This window comes from Danio rerio, chromosome 20, assembly GCF_052040795.2.
Source record: "Danio rerio strain M-AB ecotype USA chromosome 20, GRCz13ab, whole genome shotgun sequence".
NCBI lineage: Eukaryota > Metazoa > Chordata > Actinopteri > Cypriniformes > Danionidae > Danio > Danio rerio.
This window is the reverse complement of record NC_141040.1, coordinates 56,503,944-56,523,069: the sequence shown is the minus strand read 5'-3', so window position 1 is coordinate 56,523,069 and position 19,126 is coordinate 56,503,944. Positions and strand designations below refer to the sequence as shown.

The window sequence follows — 19,126 nt, the reverse complement described above, 5'->3', positions numbered from 1 at the left end:
GTATTGGAACAACTTGTATCATAAATACTGCCCATCCCTGTTAGTTCATGTTAACTCCTGGTGCATTATCTAATGTAAACAAGCATGAATTTGCATTTTAATAATGCATTAGTAAAGGTTAAACTATGATAATAAATGCTGTACGAGTATTGTTCATAATTAGTTCATGTTAGTTAGTTAAACAGCTTACAATAAAGTAAACACAAGTGTGAGCCAGATCTCACTGAACAGCAGCTGATATTATCAGCAGGGTCATAAAGTGTTAAACCCCCTCGGCGGTTTACAAACAGGCTGAAGAATGAATATATGAGGAGCGGGGCGGAGACTAAATACTAACAGGAACCATGCAACCGTGTAAAGGGTCACCCCACCGGCCACACGTGAGCATGAGAGAGTTACCGGAGGAAAGTGCAGACGGAACACCTAAAACCGCATGTCAGCACCAACAATAACCTGACCAACTGAACTAAAAAAATGGCGACAAGTAACGAAGCGGGCTCCGTACTCAACCGGGTGCCTCCGTTACTCACGGATCTGTACCAGTTCACCATGGCGTACGCGTACTGGCGCGCGGGCAGACACAACGAGCCCGCCGTGTTCGAGCTGTTCTTCCGGGACAACCCGTTCGGCGGGGGATTCTCACTGTTCGCGGGTCTGAGCGACTGTCTGCTGTTCCTACAAAACTTCTCTTTCTCAGATGACGGTGAGTATGCGCACTGTGTAGGCTACAAGTGTCCATGACATGAAATCATGTCAAAACTTAGTATGCTGCCCAAGTACATAGCATGTCTGAAAACCCATTGAACATTTAGACAGCATCGTGTGGCATATGTCTTACTATCTAGTGTACTTAGACAGCATTAATTGCACAAGCACGTCAAGAATTGGTATACTACCCAACAACTAGACAGCATATTTTGGGGTTCATCCTGAAGTCTAGTGAAATGACAACATAATTAGACAGCATTTGTTGTGCAGGTGTATCAAAATGTAGTACACTCCCTAACTAGACAGCATTTTTTGGCATGACTCACCTTGTGTACTTGCAACCAAAGTAGACAGCATTAATTTAACCTACTGTACTTTTAAGTCAAGTACCAAAGTAGAGTAGACAGAATCTTCTGGCATGCGTCTTTAAACATAAATAAATTATAAGAAAGTTAAACACTAGTTGTGCAAGAACCTTTAATCCTAGTATAATCCCTAACTAGACAGCAATAGCTGTTCACACACCTCAGACGTTAAATGCTATGCAAACTTACTAGACAGATTTAGTTGTGCAAACATCTCAACACCCAGTATGTTACCTAAACTTCTCTTTCTCAGATGATGGTAAGTATGCACACTGTGTACTAGTGTACTAAACCATATTGTAGTGTGGTGCCTATCTCAAAACTTATTATGCTGCCCAAGTACATAAAATGCATGAAAACCCATCAAATCTGTGGGAGTGGGGTTCAAAACCTAAATATGCTGCCTAACTAGAGAGTATCCTGTGGTATACTTCTTTCAATCTAGTGTACTTACAACCAAAGTAGACAGCATTAATTTCAAAAGCCCCTAAAGACCTAATACACTACCTAACTAGACAGCATCTTTTGAGCTTAGTCCTGAAGTCTAGTGAAATTTCAACCTAATTAGACAGCATTAGTTGTGCAAACGTCTCAGTACCTAGTACAGTCCCTAACTAGACAGCAACTTTTGGTATATGTCTTAAAGCCTAGTGTACTTACAACCAAAGCAGACAGCATTAAATGAACGTACTGTACTGTTAACCAAAGTAGAGTAGACAGAATCTTCTGGCATGTGTCTTAAAACATAAATAATTATAAGAAAGTTAAACATTAGTTGTGCAAGAACCTTAAATCATAGTATAATCCCTAACTAGACAGCAATAGCTGTTCACACACCTCAGATGTTAAATGCTATGCAAACTTACTAGACAGATTTAGTTGTGCAAACATCTCAACCCCAGTATGTTACCTAAACTTCTCTTTCTCAGATGATGGTAAGCATGCACACTGTGTACTAGTGTACTAAACTACACTAGTCTGTAGTGTGGTGCCTACTTAGAATGCATCTCAAAACTTTTTATGCTGCCCAAGTACATAACATGCATGAAAACCCATCAAATCTGTGGGAGTGGGGTTCAAAACCTAAATATGCTGCCTAACTAGACAGTATCCTGTGGTATACTTCTTACAATCTAGTGTACGTACAACCAAAGTAGACAGCATTAATTTCAAAAGCCCCTAAAGACCTAATACACTACCTAACTAGACAGCATCTTTTGAGCTTAGTCCTGAAGTCTAGTGAAATTTCAACCTAATTAGACAGCATTAGTTGTGCAAACATCTCAGTACAGTACAGTCCCTAACTAGACAGCATCAATTGGGATGTCTAAATAACCCAATGTACTTACTACCTAATTAGCCAGAATTAATTGTGCAAGCATTTTAAGATTAAGTACACTCCCTAGGTAGACAACATCTTTTGCCATGTCTTAAAACCTAGTGTACTTACAACCAAAGTAGACAGCATTAGTTGCGTTAGCACCTCAATACTTACACCACCTTACTAGACAGCATCTTTTAGGTTTTGTCCTAAAGTCTAGTGAAATGACAGTTGTGCAAACGTCTTTGTACCTGGTGCACTCCCCTAACTAGACAGCATCTTTTGGCATGTTTTAAAACCTAGTGTACTTACTACCTAATTAGACAGAATTATTTGTGCAGGCATTTCAAGATCCAATACACTCCCTAAATAGAAATAATCTTTTGACATGTCTTGAAACCTAGTGTACTTACAACCAAAGTAGACAGCATTAGTTGTGGAAGCACCTCTATACCCAAGACATTTCCTAACTAAACAGCATCTTTTGGGTTGTGTTCTTAAGTCTAGTTCAATAACAACCTATAGTAATTAGACAGCATTAGTTGTGCAAGCGCCTCAATACCTAATGCACTGCCTAACTAGACTGCATATTTTGGCATGTCTTAAAACCTAGTGTACTTACAATCAAAGTAAACAGCATTCTTTCAACTGGTCAAAGTAGAGTATGCCGCAAAATTTGGCATGTGTCTTAAAACATACAGAAATTACAACTAAGTTAAACAGCATTAGTTGAGCAAGAACCCTAAATCCTAGTATTATCCCCAGGCCCGGCGCTACGGTGGGCAAAGGGGGGAATTGCCCCCTCAGAAAGAATTTGTGCCCCCCCCCCCCCCCCCCCCCCCCCCCCCCCCCCCAAAGCTTTCATAAAGGATTGTTCACTCAAAACTGAAAATTCTTTCTGTCATCAATTACTAACACTCCTGTCGTTCCAACCTTTAGAACACACATTTAAATATTTTAAAATATATGACATAGCAATTAAATTATGAAAATTGTGAGATTAAAGCTAGTCCTATAGTCCAGAGATCAGGTCTCCGCGTCAGGTTAGGTGCGCCCGTAAATAAAACGCGCACATGGCGATGGAGGCGCACTCAACTCACAAGGGAGAAAAGTGGGTGACATGATACGAGCAGCTTAATTAATTTCATGTTTTGGTTAACTAATTCTTTAAACACAACTCTCTTGAGCTCTAAAAGGAAGAAACGCAGAAGAAATTTGCTGTTAAATAAATTTTAGCAGAGACGCAACTGCCAGTCATTTTCACATTAGTTATTCAGGAAGATGTAGCCTAATAAAAATGTTTTAATAAAAACAGTAGGCAGTGTTTTTCTACAGTAGGCTACACTATAAATAATATTTAAATTTATTAATTAATATTGTTATTAATATGATTACGATTAAGCTAAAATTTACAAAACGCAGAACCCTTTGAATGTTTGCTTTCATTTTGACAATGCTAAAAAGTGCATATTTACTGTTGTGTAGAGAAACATCCCATTATGCAGCAGCAGTCAAGGTATAACACTTAATAAATGCCTTTTGCATTTAAAGATGATCGGCCTGCGAAGTCAGGTTTGCAGTGTTATAAAAGGAATATAGTGCTTAAGTGGATTTACCGCGGATCAACCGAGAAACCTGTCACGTGCCCTGCAGGTAGGCTGAATAATAATCTTTTAAAATATGTAATTTAGGCTATACTGCTATTTGCTCATGCAAAATTAAACAACATAAAATATATTGTAAACCTATTTTAAGAGCTAAAATACAGTCAGCATATCGAGTTTGTTTTGACTTGTAGCTTATGGCCCTAAAATGAAAATAACCTGAAATCAAGTTATTAATATAGGCTTAATAAATAAATAAAATGACGGATAGGCCTAGTAACCTAATGGTTTGTGATGGTTTACAAATGACAACCAGACAATATCACGAAAAAAACAAACTTATGATAGCCTAATATAAATCTTTATTTTTACATTTAAAATGATGAAAAAAGTTAAATAGCCTGAGTTGCGTGTTATCCGTGCCAAACTAATTTTCACGGTAATAACTGTGAATTTTGGTATCTTTTTTTATGTATTTTTCTGGCTACACTAATGTCTTAAAATGTAACTAAGTAATTGTTTTAAATGACATTAGACTGTAACATTTAGCTTTTCCCTAACACTGATGTTGGTTGGGTAATATAGGCCACATGAAGCATGATGACTCGGTTAAGCTGATTTCACTATATTTATTTACCGGTTACGAATAGTCTGATCGTGGGTCATCTTGCATGTGTGGGCATAATTTGATGTCTTTACCTAAAACTTTAAACATTCATATGCCTGTTATTTGAAATAAAACGGAAATAAATAAGGAGAATAACATATGATTTAAAGCACTCGTTTGGCACTAAAGCCATGATCCGTCTGCATTAATAAGCGGTATTGTTACATTACCATGTAATCAGATATAGCGAAACTGTTATTAATACTATTAAAACGTATATTACTGCCTTAGGTCAGTAACAAAGTAAAGTAATAATAAATGTGAATAAATAGCCTAAATGAAAGGAACAAGAGAGACCAAAATCAGCCACCAGGTCTTGTGCCCCCCTATGGATTTAAAATGCCCCCTCAGTTCAGATATCCTGGCGCCAGGCCTGATTATCCCTAAGTAGACATCAATAATTGTTCAAGCACTTCAAGACCTTGTTTCCTATGAAACCTTACTAGACACATTAAGTAGTGCAAACACCTGATAACCCAGCGTTACCAATCATTCTCTTTCTCAAATGATGGCGAATATGCGCACTGTCTAGGCTACTAGTGTCCTAAATCTAGTGTGGTGCCTGCTTGGAATGCACGTCAAAACTTTGTATGCTGCCCAAGTACATAGCATGTCTGAAAACCCTTTAAACTATTGGGAGTGATGTTCAAAACCTTAATAGACAGCATCCTGTGGCATATCTCTTAAAATTTAGTGTACTTACAAAGTAGACAGCATTAGTTGCATAAGCACATCAAGACATGGTATACTACCTATCTAGACAGCATCTTTTGGGGTTTATCACAAAGTTTAGTGAAATGACAACCTAATTAGACAGTATTTGGAGTACAAACACCTCAATACCTAGTACACTCCCTATGTAGACAGCATCTTTTGGTATATTTCTTAAAACCTAGTGTACAAAAGAAGACAGCATTAGGATAACCTACTGTACTACTAACCAAAGTAGAGTAGTAGTAATTAGACAGAATTAGTTTTGCAAACGTCTCAAACCCTAGTACAGTCCCTAACTAGACAACATCATTTGGCAAGTTTTAAAAATCATAGTATACTTACTACCTAGGTAGCCAGAGTTAATTGTGCAAGCATTTCAAGATTAATTACACTGCCTAGTTAGACATCATGTGTCTTAAAACCTAGTGTGCTTACAACCAAATTACACTGCATTTGTTGTGCAAAGACATCAATACTTAATACACTCCCTAACTAGACAGCATCTTCTGACATGTGTCTTAAAACCTAGTGTACTTGCAACCAAATGCCTGTGTGTCAGTTGTAAGTACAATTGATTTTAAGACACAGGCCAAAATATGCTGTCTAATTGGGGAGTGTGCTAAAGTAGGTCGAGGTGCTTGCACAATTATTGCTGTCTACTTTGCTTGTACATACACTAGGTTTTAAGACACATGCCAGAAGATGCTGTCTAGTTAGGGAGCGTGCTACAGTAGGTCCTGAGGTGCTTGCACAATTAATGTTGTCTACTTTGGTTGCAAGTACACTAGGTTTTAAGACACATTGGTTGCAATTACACTAGGCTTTAAAACACATGCTTAAAAGATGCTGTCTAGTCAGGGAGTGTGCTACAGTAGGTATTGAGGTGCTTGCGCAATTAATGCTGTCTACTTTGCTTGCAAGTACACTAGGTTTTAAGACACATGCCAAAATATGCTGTCTAGTTAAGAAATGTGCTATAGTAGGTCTTGAGGTGCTTGCGCAATTAATGCTGTTTACTTTAGTTGCAAGTACACTAGGTTTCGAAAGAGATAAGGGGCTTAAGCCTGATTTATACTTCAGCGTCAAGTGACCGGCGTAACCCACGGCGCAGGCAACGCTCGCAGCTGTGCATTTATACTTCTGCTGCTGTCTCTGTTGGTCTGCATTAACACTTCCGAAACGCTAGTTGGCAGTGAGGTGTAAATGTTCCTCTGTGTCGAGTTTCTTCGCTGCTTTTTTGCTTTTCCTGAACTCTTCCGGGATGTACAAGTGGCTCAAACTCGCTCATTTTGAGGAAGGAACTGGCGGACGTGCAACAACTATGAGGTAAACACAAAACAAAACTTTCTATCCGGAGCTCCTTCACGGGACTCCACACTTGTAAACAATCGCTCCATCAGGCTCGCACCATTCACGCGGCTCTCGGTCCGCTCAGACTCGTCAGCCAAGCTGACCAATAACAGAGCTTGCGCTACGCGTCGTTGCGACATGTAGTTACATTTTTTGAGAGGTGCACGTCAACGACGGCCACGGCGAAGGGCTATGAGTCAGCGCCGTAGCATACGCCGGCATTTGACGCAGAAGTATAAATCAGCCTTTAGCCCCAAAGTCACCCCCCCCCACCCCCCAAACAAAAAAAGAGAAGAAAGAAGTTCTAATTTATCCCGTTAAAATATCTTCAAAAGGTATAAGTTTCTACTGTAATCTTAATAATAGGATTATAAATGATTTGATAATAAATAAATTGTGTCTTTTAACAATAAATTGTGAAGCTTTGTGAATTGTAACACAAAATACATTGATAAATGAACCCACTTCTCATTTAGACTGATATTCGTCGGCCCACACGGTCACAGAATTCCGCAGATTTATAGCCCATCACTGATTCTGTTTATTTACTTGTGTAATTGTTTGCAAATTTATATTTATTCACTTTTTTAATTAATTTCAGTAAAATGATTGACTAATATGAAAATATTCATATGATTTATTTACAATGCAGTTTGTGCAGTAATATTTTCTGTCTTTTACTAGATATATTGTATGAGAGACTTGCTTTGTTTACCAAATAAAGTGGATCTAATTGGATTTGCATTTTAAACATAAAATAAATGTTTAAAAAATATTTTTTTTTATTTAATATATTATGGTTTTAGTTAGGGGTGTTAAAATTAATTGTTTCTTCGGTGCACCGCGATGCAGACGCGGACAATTCGGTATGGGTTCAGTAATAATCATAACCGGTTATTATGTAGTGACCTCATTTATCTCCTATGCGCTCTGTCGCGAGGGAGGCGAGCGCGGGTATTTACAACACTCAGCCAACTCAGGGCCGGCTCGTCGCGTAGGCACCATAGGCAAATGCTAAGGGTGCTGTATATCAAGGGGGCGCCAGAAATGAGCGCGGTTCAGTTGGTTTTGTTTTCGATTTTTCTGACACACATTCAGTTATAGACGGCAATAACTCAAAAACCTCTTACCCTAAAAAGATCTAAAGTGTGTTTCCTACAAAAAGACCAAGCCGGTTATGTTTCACAGCTGTCTTTCTTTTTTTCGCTCGACATTACGAGCACTGCTCCATTTAAGCCCTCGCAATATGTGTTTAGCTGGGAGAGCTTGCACTGAGAGGAGCTCTCAGTAAGGGACCGTCGGAAAAGTGCTTCTTTTTTCGTTTTTCTGCTCCGCTCAGCGCGAGCTCTCCCTGTTGCGAGGGCTTAAGGCCATGTCTACACTAATCCGGATAAATTTGAAAACGGAGTATTCCTCTAAAAACGCTTCACATCCACACTGTCGTTTCTATTCGTTTTCCAAAACTTTGTCATCCACACTGAAACGACTACAAATGCTTTCAACCTGTACTGCGCATGCGTGAAACGTAAGACGCTTCTGCACGCGTCATTTCCGGCTGACGTTTATTTTCTTTCCGGCTCTTTGAAACGTTGCGGCAAAATGTCGAGGAAAAGCACCGAGTTTTTTAAATGGACTGACAATGAAGTAGAGTTGCTGCTTCGAGTAACACATGAATACAAAGTTGCAAAAGAGAGTGAAAATGTAGACTGGGAGACGTGCCAAAACAAATACGCCGATATACTGGACCGATTTAAAGAACGGTATCCTGCTGATGACGCTGCTTACCCTCACAGTAAGGACGACATCACTAAAATCATACAACGAAAATAAAGTAAACGAATTAGTAACATGACTGAGTGTCACATGACAAAAAATGCGTCATCGTTTTCGAAAGACTCCGTTTTCACGGTCTACACTACGACACGAAAACGGCGTTTTCAAATTTATCCACTTTGAAGAGCGTTTTCAAAAAGATACGTTTTTGTTTCCTAAAAACGCGTCTCAGTGTGGATGGAAGGGCAAAACGGAGACAAAAATATGCGTCTTTAAATGAAAACGCATTAGTGTGGACATGGCCTAAGTGCGTGTGTGTGTTTGTTTGGTGCTGTCTATGTTTGTGAATGTGTTTGAATGAGAGACAGTGTGGTGCTGTGTGTCTGTATGTTTATTCAGATAGCATGTTATAGCCTCCCCCCTAAAATATAACACTGTGTTTGGAAAGCATCGTCAATGCACCGTGATGCACCGAGATATCGAATTGAACCGAATAGATGGCATGATAATCGTAACCGAACCAAACCGTGAGACCAGTAAGTTCACACCTCTAGTTTTAGTTATGATACTCCCCAAATAATTCTGCATCAAACTGCAGATTTTTAACAAAATTCTCTGCAGAAAAAAAAAATTAAAAATCTGCAGATTCTGTCTGGCTCTATGATCCATGATCACACATCTTGAGCCTCCTATCTCCTGATTTGCAGTTTCTGTCTTCAAATCTGAAAATATGATTTATTTTATAGTGCGAGTTGTTATTCAATGTGATACAAAGCTACAGACATGTTCATTGGACAAAGTGATTAACTAAGGTGTAGTGTTGTCATGATACTGGAATTTTTTTATTCAATACCTCGCATATATTGATATTCAATAGGCTACTATTTTTGATATAATAACAATTGTATTAAAAATAGTACAAAAAATAAAAATAAAGATTTATATGCTAGAAATATGTTTACTTCAAATTTCTTTGGAGGGAGATTTTTTTCAGTTTTCCTCAAAATAGGTTGATGTGGGCATTGCAGCTCTTTAAATGCATCTAATGCCTGTTTCATTCACACTTGAGCAGAAATTCCATACATGCCTCACAAAAGTAGTAGAACATTCCAGGAAATCCCTAATATGGATGAAGGCGTCCAGCTATTGCTGTAGTTGACTGAAAATAAGATCTGAATAAATATAAAAATGCTTTAACTGATCATTTACACTATTGCGGCAATAAATGGTTTATATGTGTTCTTCCAGCCATCTCAGGTATTTTCATAAGAAAGTCGATTTATAATCCGATGCTAACTGACATAGCATGTTACAGTAGAATATAGCTAAAACAATAAGATGCATGAACTCACTGTGATTTAACTATTACAGAAACAGATGTGACTGGCTATATCATATCTAGATAAATATGTCTAGATATCTATATCATATCCAGAAAGCTAGTACAATTTACGTTTTCTGACTAATTTGCATATACAGTTGAAGTCAGAATTATTAGTCCCCTTCAATTTTTTTCTTCTTTTTTAAATATTTCCCAAATGATGTTGAACAGATTCAGGAAATTTTCACAGTATGTCTGATAATATTTTTCCTTCTGGAGAAAGTCTTACTTGTTTTATTTCAGCTAGAATAGAAGCAGTTTTAAAATTTTTATGAACCATTTTAGGGACAAATTTATTAGCCCCTTTAAGCTATATTTTTTCTCGATAGTCTACAGAACTGTTACGACTGTGGTGGAGTGACAGAGGACAACAGGAGGTAAGATCCAATATGCAGGTTTATTCAATGTCAGGCAAGCAATGGTCAAATCAGGTACAAACGGGAATCTATAGACAGTCCAGAATCGTCGTCAATATAATAGGTCTAAAGGCAGGCGGCTAAACAGGATAACAAGGAATGCAAAGCTAGGGTCTAAACACAGAGAAACAAGCCAGGGAGAAACGCTTCGTAATGTCACACTGGGAAAACAAGACTCGGCAAACTGGAAGGGTGAAAGAGTGGCTTATGAATGGAGTGATATCAGTCTGTGACAAGGTTCAGCTGGTGATTGCAATCAGGATAGATGAATGAGCAGGCGTGCGTGTTTGGGAGCAGTGCATGTATGAAAATGTAGTCCTGGGAAATGCGGAAATGTAGTTTTGAGAGTTCGTGTGAGAACCAGCGATCTCTGGAAAGCGATCGCTGGTTGTGTGACAAGAACAAACCACTGTTATACAATAACTTGCCTAATTACCCTAACCTGCCTAGTTAACTTAATTACCCTAGCTAAGCCTTTAAATGTCACTTTAAGCTGTATAGAAGTGTCTTGAAAAATATCTAGTCTAATATTATTTACAGTCATCATGGTAAAGATAAAATAAATCAGTTATTAGAGATGAGTTATTAAAACTTTTATGTTTAGAAATGTGTTGAAAAAAATCTGCTCTCAGTTAAACATAAATTGGGGAAAAAAATAATCAAGCGGTCTAATAATTTAGGGGGGCTAATAATTCTGACTTCAACTGTATTTACATTTATATGACACACATTTTGATTACTATGATCTTATTTCATCAAAACTACACACATTTTAAACTGTGAAAACAAATATTAAGCTTCATCAGTAGTTATAAATATTCAGTTTTGCGAAACTTTTGAGGTTTTATTACCTCATCAGCTTCAGCTCCTCAAAATAACGAATGAGGACAGTGCGGTGGCGGGATTTTTTAACACCATGTGACAACAGTGCCACTCCCACCTGCCGGTAGGAACAAGTACTGCTGAACAGCTGATTTTAATTACCCGACACAAATGCTGTGTTAAGTGGAATGCGCGTGATGTATGTGCTAATTTTAAGTACTTAAATAAAAAAATAAATGTTATACAACCTATGTTTATTTAGGTGCAGCATTTTCCAAAAGATCAGACCCCCTCGCAACGCCACTGGGGTAGTGTGGACTAAAGTCGTAACTGTAGCAAAATTTATGCGTTCTAAAACTAAAACTTATTAGTGTAAACGGTGCCTAAGATTGGGGCCTGATACAATTTCTGGCACACTTAAAAATACAAATAAAAACATCAACAAACATAATAAAAGAGCTTTGTACCACAGTTTAAGTGTATTCAAACACAATTTATTACAGTTCAGATGCAGACAAACACTACATGCAATAAAAGAATTACAACAACACACAACACATAGAGAGTCAGGTCTGCCGGCGGTATGAAGCCATCCGGATACTCGATCACCAACATCTGAATGGTTCTGTTGCTTGGCGGGCGGGAACTGCTGATCCACCAGTGAGGAGCCGGAGCAGCAGACGTAATGCAACCAGACAGACCTGGATCAGCAGGAATTGTGCAACCAGACGGTACCGGAGCAGCAGGCTTGGTGCAACCAGACGGACCCGGATAAGCAGGCTTGGTGCAACCAGACGGACCCGGATTAGCAGACATGCCGCAATCAGACAGACCCAGATCAGCAGCCATGCTGCAATCAGACAGATCTGGAACAGCTGACATGCTGCAATCACTGGGATCTGGAGCAGCAGACATTGCGCAATTAGACGGTCCCGGAGCAGTAGACATGCCGCAATCAGACGGACCCGGAGCAGCTGACATGCCGCAATCAGACGGACCCGGAGCAGCAGACACTGCGCAGCCCCCAAACAGACCCGTATCCACAGACAGCCTGCAGCCTCCAGAGGCATCCGGGTTACCAGATACACTGAAGTCCCGAGACGCACCCGGATAAGAGGACACACTGAAGAACCCAGACGAACCGGGATCAACAGACACCCTGCAGCCTCGAGATGGACGAGCATTAAGAGACACACTGAACACCCCAGATGGACATAGGACGAGGGACAAGCGGAGGACTCCAGGTGGACCCGGACTAAAAGAATCTGAGTAGAATCCATTAGGTCCCGGGTCAACAGACACACTGGAGATCCCAGGTTGGTCCACGTCAATGGAGACAACACAGACCCCACACGGATCCGGGGACCCTGGGGTGCCCTTGACGATTCTCAAGATGACTTTGCTGCAATCTTTCTTGAGGTAGATCTTTCTAGTCCGTTCTCTCGATTCTGAGGCTGAAGAGAGAGAAAACATTACAAGGTGTTATTCCCCGATAACAACCAATTCAACTAATAGCACATGCCTATAGCCATGTAATAAGCAGGATAATAAACAATTCTACAATATTTTAATCTGTGTTTCACTTCAATTATAATAATCAGCTAAAACCACAACTCATGTCTTTCCTAATCCTTCTGTTTCGCTGCTTACCGACAGCACGAGCGCTACCAGATGGGTCAGTGTGGTCCACTCTAGATGTTGCTGCTGCATCCATACAGCAAAGCTTATGGATAGCTCTTCCCATTTTCCGGAAGAATGAAAGAACGCCTGTCTTCCTCCGTCCTCGTCTTTGCATCTCTAAAGAAAATGAGAAAACATTTAGAAAGTACAGAATATACTGCAATACTCTATATAATATTAAACCGTTCCGTACAATAACAACTGTATTTGAAAGTGCTCATCTGAACAAGTGGATGAAAGCTATGGTGTGCAGATCAAGTCTTGTTTCTCAATGATACAACTCAATCATTTGTATTTGTTTATTTAACAGGGACAACACACTTGCTGCGTACAAAGGGGCAAATAGCATGAAGCTAATTCACAGCCCTCGATTATGACCAATAATTATGTCCACTGTCCGACTTGACAAGCATTCATTGCCTATAACTTTCTCAATGTGCAGCATCTTAAAGTAAAAGCATCTTATTCCTGCTGTCTGTGTTTTTAATATTAATCAAACAACAAAATAGAATTAATTAACTTTCCTCTCGATTGAATATCTTTATTCAGCTCAGCAATGGTTAACCTTTATTTACTTTATACAGTGAGGATTACATACAGTATGCAGTGTTATATTTGATTACATTATTCAGTTTATGCCACTGAAAACTCCTGTTAGATACATGAAAAGCACTTATTTTAGCCAACCCAGGCTCATTCTGCAAAGGTACCGCTGTATACATTTGTGGAGAGCGCCAAATACGTTCTAGGAGGTTGTTTTTTTGCAGTTTTTGTTTTCATGAATCCACAAGAGGCCGCTGTCTATGCTTTTTCAGATCTCAAATTTTTCACGTGATTAACTGACCCACCCTCCTCCCTCCCTAAACCCAACCAATAGTGTTTTCAAAAGCACCGATTGACCAGCGCTCACCCCTTTTCCTAAACCCAACCGACAGTGTTTTGAAATACAATCTAGAAAAAGAAAAGCCCTCGCCTGATTTTTACCACGTTTTCAGATTTCAGATTCAGTTATTTACTTGTTTATTTAGGTTTTTAGCTTTTGTTTTTGTCTTACCTGCTTTCTGGAACCGTTCTTCACCGGACTCGAACCGCGTCATCGTGGTCCCTGCATCAAAAGTCTGCCTACGTAAAGTGGTAAAGCTGTTCACACGGAGATAAGCGGTCAGCTTGTAATCGCGTAAAGCAACGGCGTCATACTGCACCATAGCGTTAATTTCAAAGATGAAATGCAGCCACACATACTTCTGGATACATAATTCGCCAGAAATGTATATAGGGCTACGTCTTCAGAATGAGCCTATGCTAATTTTAGTAACATCCTTGCTACATTGTTTTCATTTAGTATTGTATTTTGCTTGTAATTTTTATTTTATATATATATATATATATATATATATATATATATATATATATATATATATATACATTTTTTTACTGAAAATATCAAAAACCAAACCGAATTTATGACCTAAAACCAAAAACCAAACCAAATCGTGAAAAGTCTGTAATGTAGCACCCCTAGTGGCCTTTAAGACCAGGTTTACAGTACAATAATAATAGTAACATTAATAAACATCTTCAGCAGAATAAACTGTAGTAATTACTGTAGTATATTTTACAAGTTGCTACAGTAAACTAGTAGACTGTATTATGTTACAGCATTTATTGTAGTATTTAGTTAGTAGTATTTTCACTTACATATTATAAAAAAGAACGACAGTGAACTGATAAATATTAATAATTCATCTGTAAGATATTTTAAAAGAGCCGTGTTCCAGTGTGAATTATAACATAGTAAAACTGTTTACAGTCTGTCATCTTTAACAGATACTGATTGTGACTGCATTCACACTGAAATATCAAATATACTAAAACATTCCATTTATTAAAGGTAATGAAGGCCAAAACACCCTCAACAGCCGAATCTCCTTACTGTAGAATGTAAAGGTTATCACACATACAGTACAATGCAGAACAATTACTGTAGTTATATATACTGTAGAGCTGTTTAATATACCACTTATATTTCATAATATGAAGTTTTATATTTTATTATTGTTTATTTTAGCCTTCTACATTCTCAAACATATAATAATGAGTAAAATATGATCACATAATGAATTAAATATGTGTATTTGCTTTACATTTAGCAAAAATATGAATTAAGATAATTATATTATATCATTTTATATATTTAAATATCATTAATGTTGACTTATACCGTGATATGAGATTTCTGTCGTAATTTGTCTTGTAGTTCAAACATTATATTATCTACTTTACCACAGTAAGTGTATAGCAGAATAGATTTACCCTATCACTGTGATTTACTGTAGTAAATATCAAAAACACTGCAGTATTTACCTCAGGAAATCCACTACATGTCCTATAGTAAATGTACTATATATATATAAAATAATACAGTATATTTCCACCGGTGTGCTGCTGTGCTCTTACCTGCTGTCTGGTTCTCCACGACGGCCGCAGATGAAGCTCTCTGTTCGGACGCTCCTCCAGCGCGACCGCGGCTCCTGAACTCTGGTGAATCTCTTGTAATCATTCTCTCCAGAATATTGTAATCCATATCGTGCTGTAAACGCTGTATTTTTGACTGAAAACGCATGACTGTTCGCTGACTGTCAAACACCATCTACACCACTGAACACCAAATCAAACTGACGCGCGTCCAAGAGTGTGTTCTAATTAGCGTTCGAAACTGTGACGTCATGCGGGGGAGGGACTGACGTGCTTGTGCTGTTAGAACTACAAACACAGGTAGAAAGTTTGGCAGATATATCTGAACGCTTCTTAACCCTTGTGCGCTTTTCAGTATTTACTGCATTTTTGTTATGTTATGGATGAAAACATCAGCTGAATTAAACTTCTGTTAAAATGCATCAGATCATTTTGTTTGTATAAATCTGTTAATCAACCCCAGTCCTGATCAAAACTACTAAATTGTTTAGAAAATTACAGGATTTTAACTCTTTAATTGCCACATACACCCTATTTGCATCGCTCTACCTGCTTTGTATTTGCATTCCCTCACACAATGAACATTACATATATTTCTATATGATGTAAAAGTAGTCAAAACAAATGACAACAACACATTGTTTCTCCTGTAACAAAAGCACGGCAGATAACAATAAACCTAATCATTATTATTATTACTATTTATTACTGATTGGTTTATTTGCTGATCAATTTTTAATTTGTTTATTTTTTCATCTTATTTTGCGTTAAAAAATTCCAATCTTCTCAAATCTCTTTATTTTTATTTTTCAACACAAAATAAGACGAAGAAAATAACAAATTAGAGATTAATAATATAATTATTTATTGTGGAAAACCTGATGCGGCCCAGCCTCACCCAGACCCAGGTCACTATTAAACTGCTAAACACTGAAACTGATGAAACCCAAAAATCAAACTTAAATTGTGCGGCCAAAATCAAATATTTATACAAAGAATATTATTTATTATTTTTATTTAGAAGTATTTTTCTATTATTTATTAAATAAAACACACACAGAAACACACACACACACACACATACAAACACACACACACACACACACACACACACACACACACACACACACACACACACACATACACACACACACATATATATATATATATATATATATAGAATAGACCCCGTTAAAAAAGTATATATGTGTGTGTGTATATATATATATATATGTGTGTGTGTGTGTGTGTATATATGTGTTTGTGTGTGTGTGTGTGTGTGTGTGTGTGTGTGTGTGTGTGTGTGTGTGTGTGTGTGTGTGTGTGTGTGTGTGTGTGTGTGTGTATATATTTATTTATTTTTTATTTTATTTTTTCTTAAGGGGGTCTTTTCTTCCTTCTTTTTTGTCGTTGGCTGATCACATGCCTGAGCATGGTTTCATCAAGACAAATAATTAAGTATTATGTTATTCTCTTCAGAGATTTTTTTAATGAGGTTATATCTTATATAACTATATTTTTATGAAATTATAAAAGCTTGTTTATCATATTAGGGTTTTATAGTGTTTGTATATTGATGGTTTTTCATGTTCTTGTTGGGTCTGTTGAAACGTCATTTCTTTCTGCATTACAATTTTATTGGGTTGTTTTAATGACAAAAATAAAGGAAACTGAAACTGATTATCCGCTGTTTAAGTTAACAACAATTATTAGCTTGTTTATTTTTTTCCCCAGTTTCTGTATAACAGAGAGAAGATCTTCAACACATTTCTGCACATAATAGTGTTAATAACTCATCTCTAATAACTGATTTATTTTATCTTTGCCATGATGACAGTAAATAATATTAGACTAGATATTCTTCAAGACACTTCTATACAGCTTAAAGTGACATTTAAAGGCTTAACTAGGTTAATTAGGGTAACTAGGCAGGTTAGGGGAATTAGACTATCGAAAATATATAGCTTAAATGGGCTAATAATATTGACCTTAAAATGGTGTTTAAAAAATTAAAAACTGCTTTTATTCTAGCCGAAATGAAACATATAAGACTTTCTCCAGAAGAAAAAATATTATCAGACATACAGTGAAAATTTCTTGAATCTGTTCAACATCATTAGTGAAATGTTAAATAATATATATAATACAAAGGGGAGCGAATAGTTCTGACTTCAACTGTACATAAGTGATTATATTTAATTTACGATGCAGTAAAGCGAGTAGATGATCAGTAAATCAGTATATTTACATACTTTGAATTATATGTTGGTAATAAAATAGATTTGGGTTTTCTAAACACTTTCATTGTGTTTGTGTGCATCTTTGTATTTGAGTACAGTGTGTTTGTGTGTGTGTGTGTGTGTGGACCCACTGAAATAGCAGTGGCCACCCACAAAAATTGCAGCTCCGCCACTGTTAAGGGAGCGATTCGGCTTCATATGTCCACTCCAACACCAATATGTTGCAGAATGCAATGCGATTGTGATGTCACAACAGTGTAGTGTTCAAGTGCTTAAGGGTTTAGGACGTTCCTTTTAAACATGAAGTCAGTGTCGTTCCAAACTGAAGCGCTCAATAATGGCCACTGTGAAGGGAATGAATGATTTTGAAGGATACAGCTGATGGACACTTCAGGCTTATGCTGTTGGTGTCACTCACTGTGTTCATCCTTATGCCGATGACTGAATATTGAGTAGGGGGTGGGGTTTATTTTTGCACTGCTCCAGTAGGGGCGTGGCTAAGCTTATTTCACCCAATCAGATGTCACCAGAGAAAGATTTTTTTTTGTCTGCAGAATTGTTTGATTGACATTCTCCCTTTGTACGTGTCATCAGTGGGGCAAAGCCCCGCCCACTAGTCACCATCTCTCCCTCATTAGCATAAACAGCCCTGAGTGAGAAACAGCTGTCCGCCATTAGTATTGTTTTGTTTTGAATCTGCCACTATGCTGACACACAGGTATTTGTAGCCCCGCCCTCTTCTGAAAAGAGCACAATCTCATTTGAATTTAAAGCGACAGTCACCAAAACGCCACAATTAAGATCAAAGCCTGAAGGGGTCAGTTTCAGAGAGCTAGAGATCACTATCTGTGTGCTATTTAGAGCTGAAACTTCACACACACACTCACTTTAGACATCAGAGATGCACTTCACATCGTGTACAAAGGGGCATAATTAATAACCCGTGTGTGTGTGTTTCAGATGTGCAGTATTTGCGCTCGGTTCTCCCAGCAGACACGGATGCTGGATTTTTCTCCTATCTGAAGGAGCTGGACTGTTCGTGTGTGTCTGTGTCTGCAGTACCCGAGGGGTCCGTGGTCTTCGCTCGAGTACGTCAGCACTTCAGAAATCGCTGTAATCTGATGTAGTGTGGTGTTTACAGATTTCCTGATTCTCTGCTTCATCTGTTCAGGTCCCTCTGCTGGAGGTGTCTGGACCGCTGGCTGTAGTTCAGCTGCTGGAGACTAGTCTGCTCTGTCTGGTTAACTACGCCAGGTGAATATATCAGCTGAGAAAACAAAACAAAACCCATTGCGTTAAATCAGGGGTGTCAAACTCATTTCAGCTCGGAGGCCACATGGAGTAAAGTCTGTTCAAATGGTACATTTTCATACGACTGAACTGGAAATAGCCACTAAACTGACAAAACGTAAAATAGTTACATTTCCTCGTGAGATCACCTCAGTGTGCAGGGGTCTGTTCTTCGTAGCTCGCTTAAATGATCTAAGACGATTTGGCAGATCCTGGATCTGTTAATCTTGATAACTGATCTCTGGCTAATTTGGTTCTTCAAACAAGTTCGTGAATCAGATTAAAATGTCTGGATGAACTGATCTGAGATTGCGGTGTGT

The 19,126-nt window shown here is 38.1% G+C and overlaps 2 protein-coding genes across 7 annotated transcripts in view; one reads left to right on the top strand and one right to left on the bottom strand.

The window, feature by feature from the left end:
- Positions 1-330: 330 nt before the first annotated feature.
- Positions 331-19,126, top strand: part of naprt (nicotinate phosphoribosyltransferase) — a 40,901-nt gene continuing 22,105 nt past the window's right edge. For 2 of the 3 annotated variants that reach the window (XR_015517512.1, XM_087296484.1), the window contains exons 1-3: positions 365-703; positions 18,477-18,604; positions 18,688-18,770. Coding sequence is in view for 2 of the 3 variants with exons in the window: in XM_087296484.1 (XP_087152610.1) it covers positions 475-703; positions 18,477-18,604; positions 18,688-18,770 (440 nt within the window). In the remaining variant the exon portion in view is untranslated. Of the gene's footprint in view, positions 704-18,476; positions 18,605-18,687; positions 18,771-19,126 lie in introns of all 3 variants that reach the window. The other variant, NM_200890.2, reaches the window with a different exon arrangement.
- LOC137488718 (uncharacterized) lies at positions 11,594-15,478 on the bottom strand. 4 transcript variants are annotated; one of them, XM_087298892.1, is made up of 4 exons: positions 15,259-15,478; positions 13,856-13,941; positions 12,772-12,918; positions 11,594-12,575 (listed from the first exon to the last, which is right to left on the bottom strand). In XM_087298892.1, exons 2-4 carry the CDS (start codon positions 13,896-13,898, stop codon positions 11,626-11,628), a joined length of 1,140 nt encoding a protein of 379 aa, XP_087155018.1. In that variant the 5' UTR covers positions 13,899-13,941; positions 15,259-15,478; the 3' UTR covers positions 11,594-11,625. The 4 variants fall into 4 exon arrangements, with proteins under 4 accessions (XP_087155018.1, XP_087155015.1, XP_087155016.1 ...); XM_087298889.1 differs by lacking the exon at positions 13,856-13,941; XM_087298890.1 differs by lacking the exon at positions 15,259-15,478 and having other exon boundaries at positions 13,856-14,054.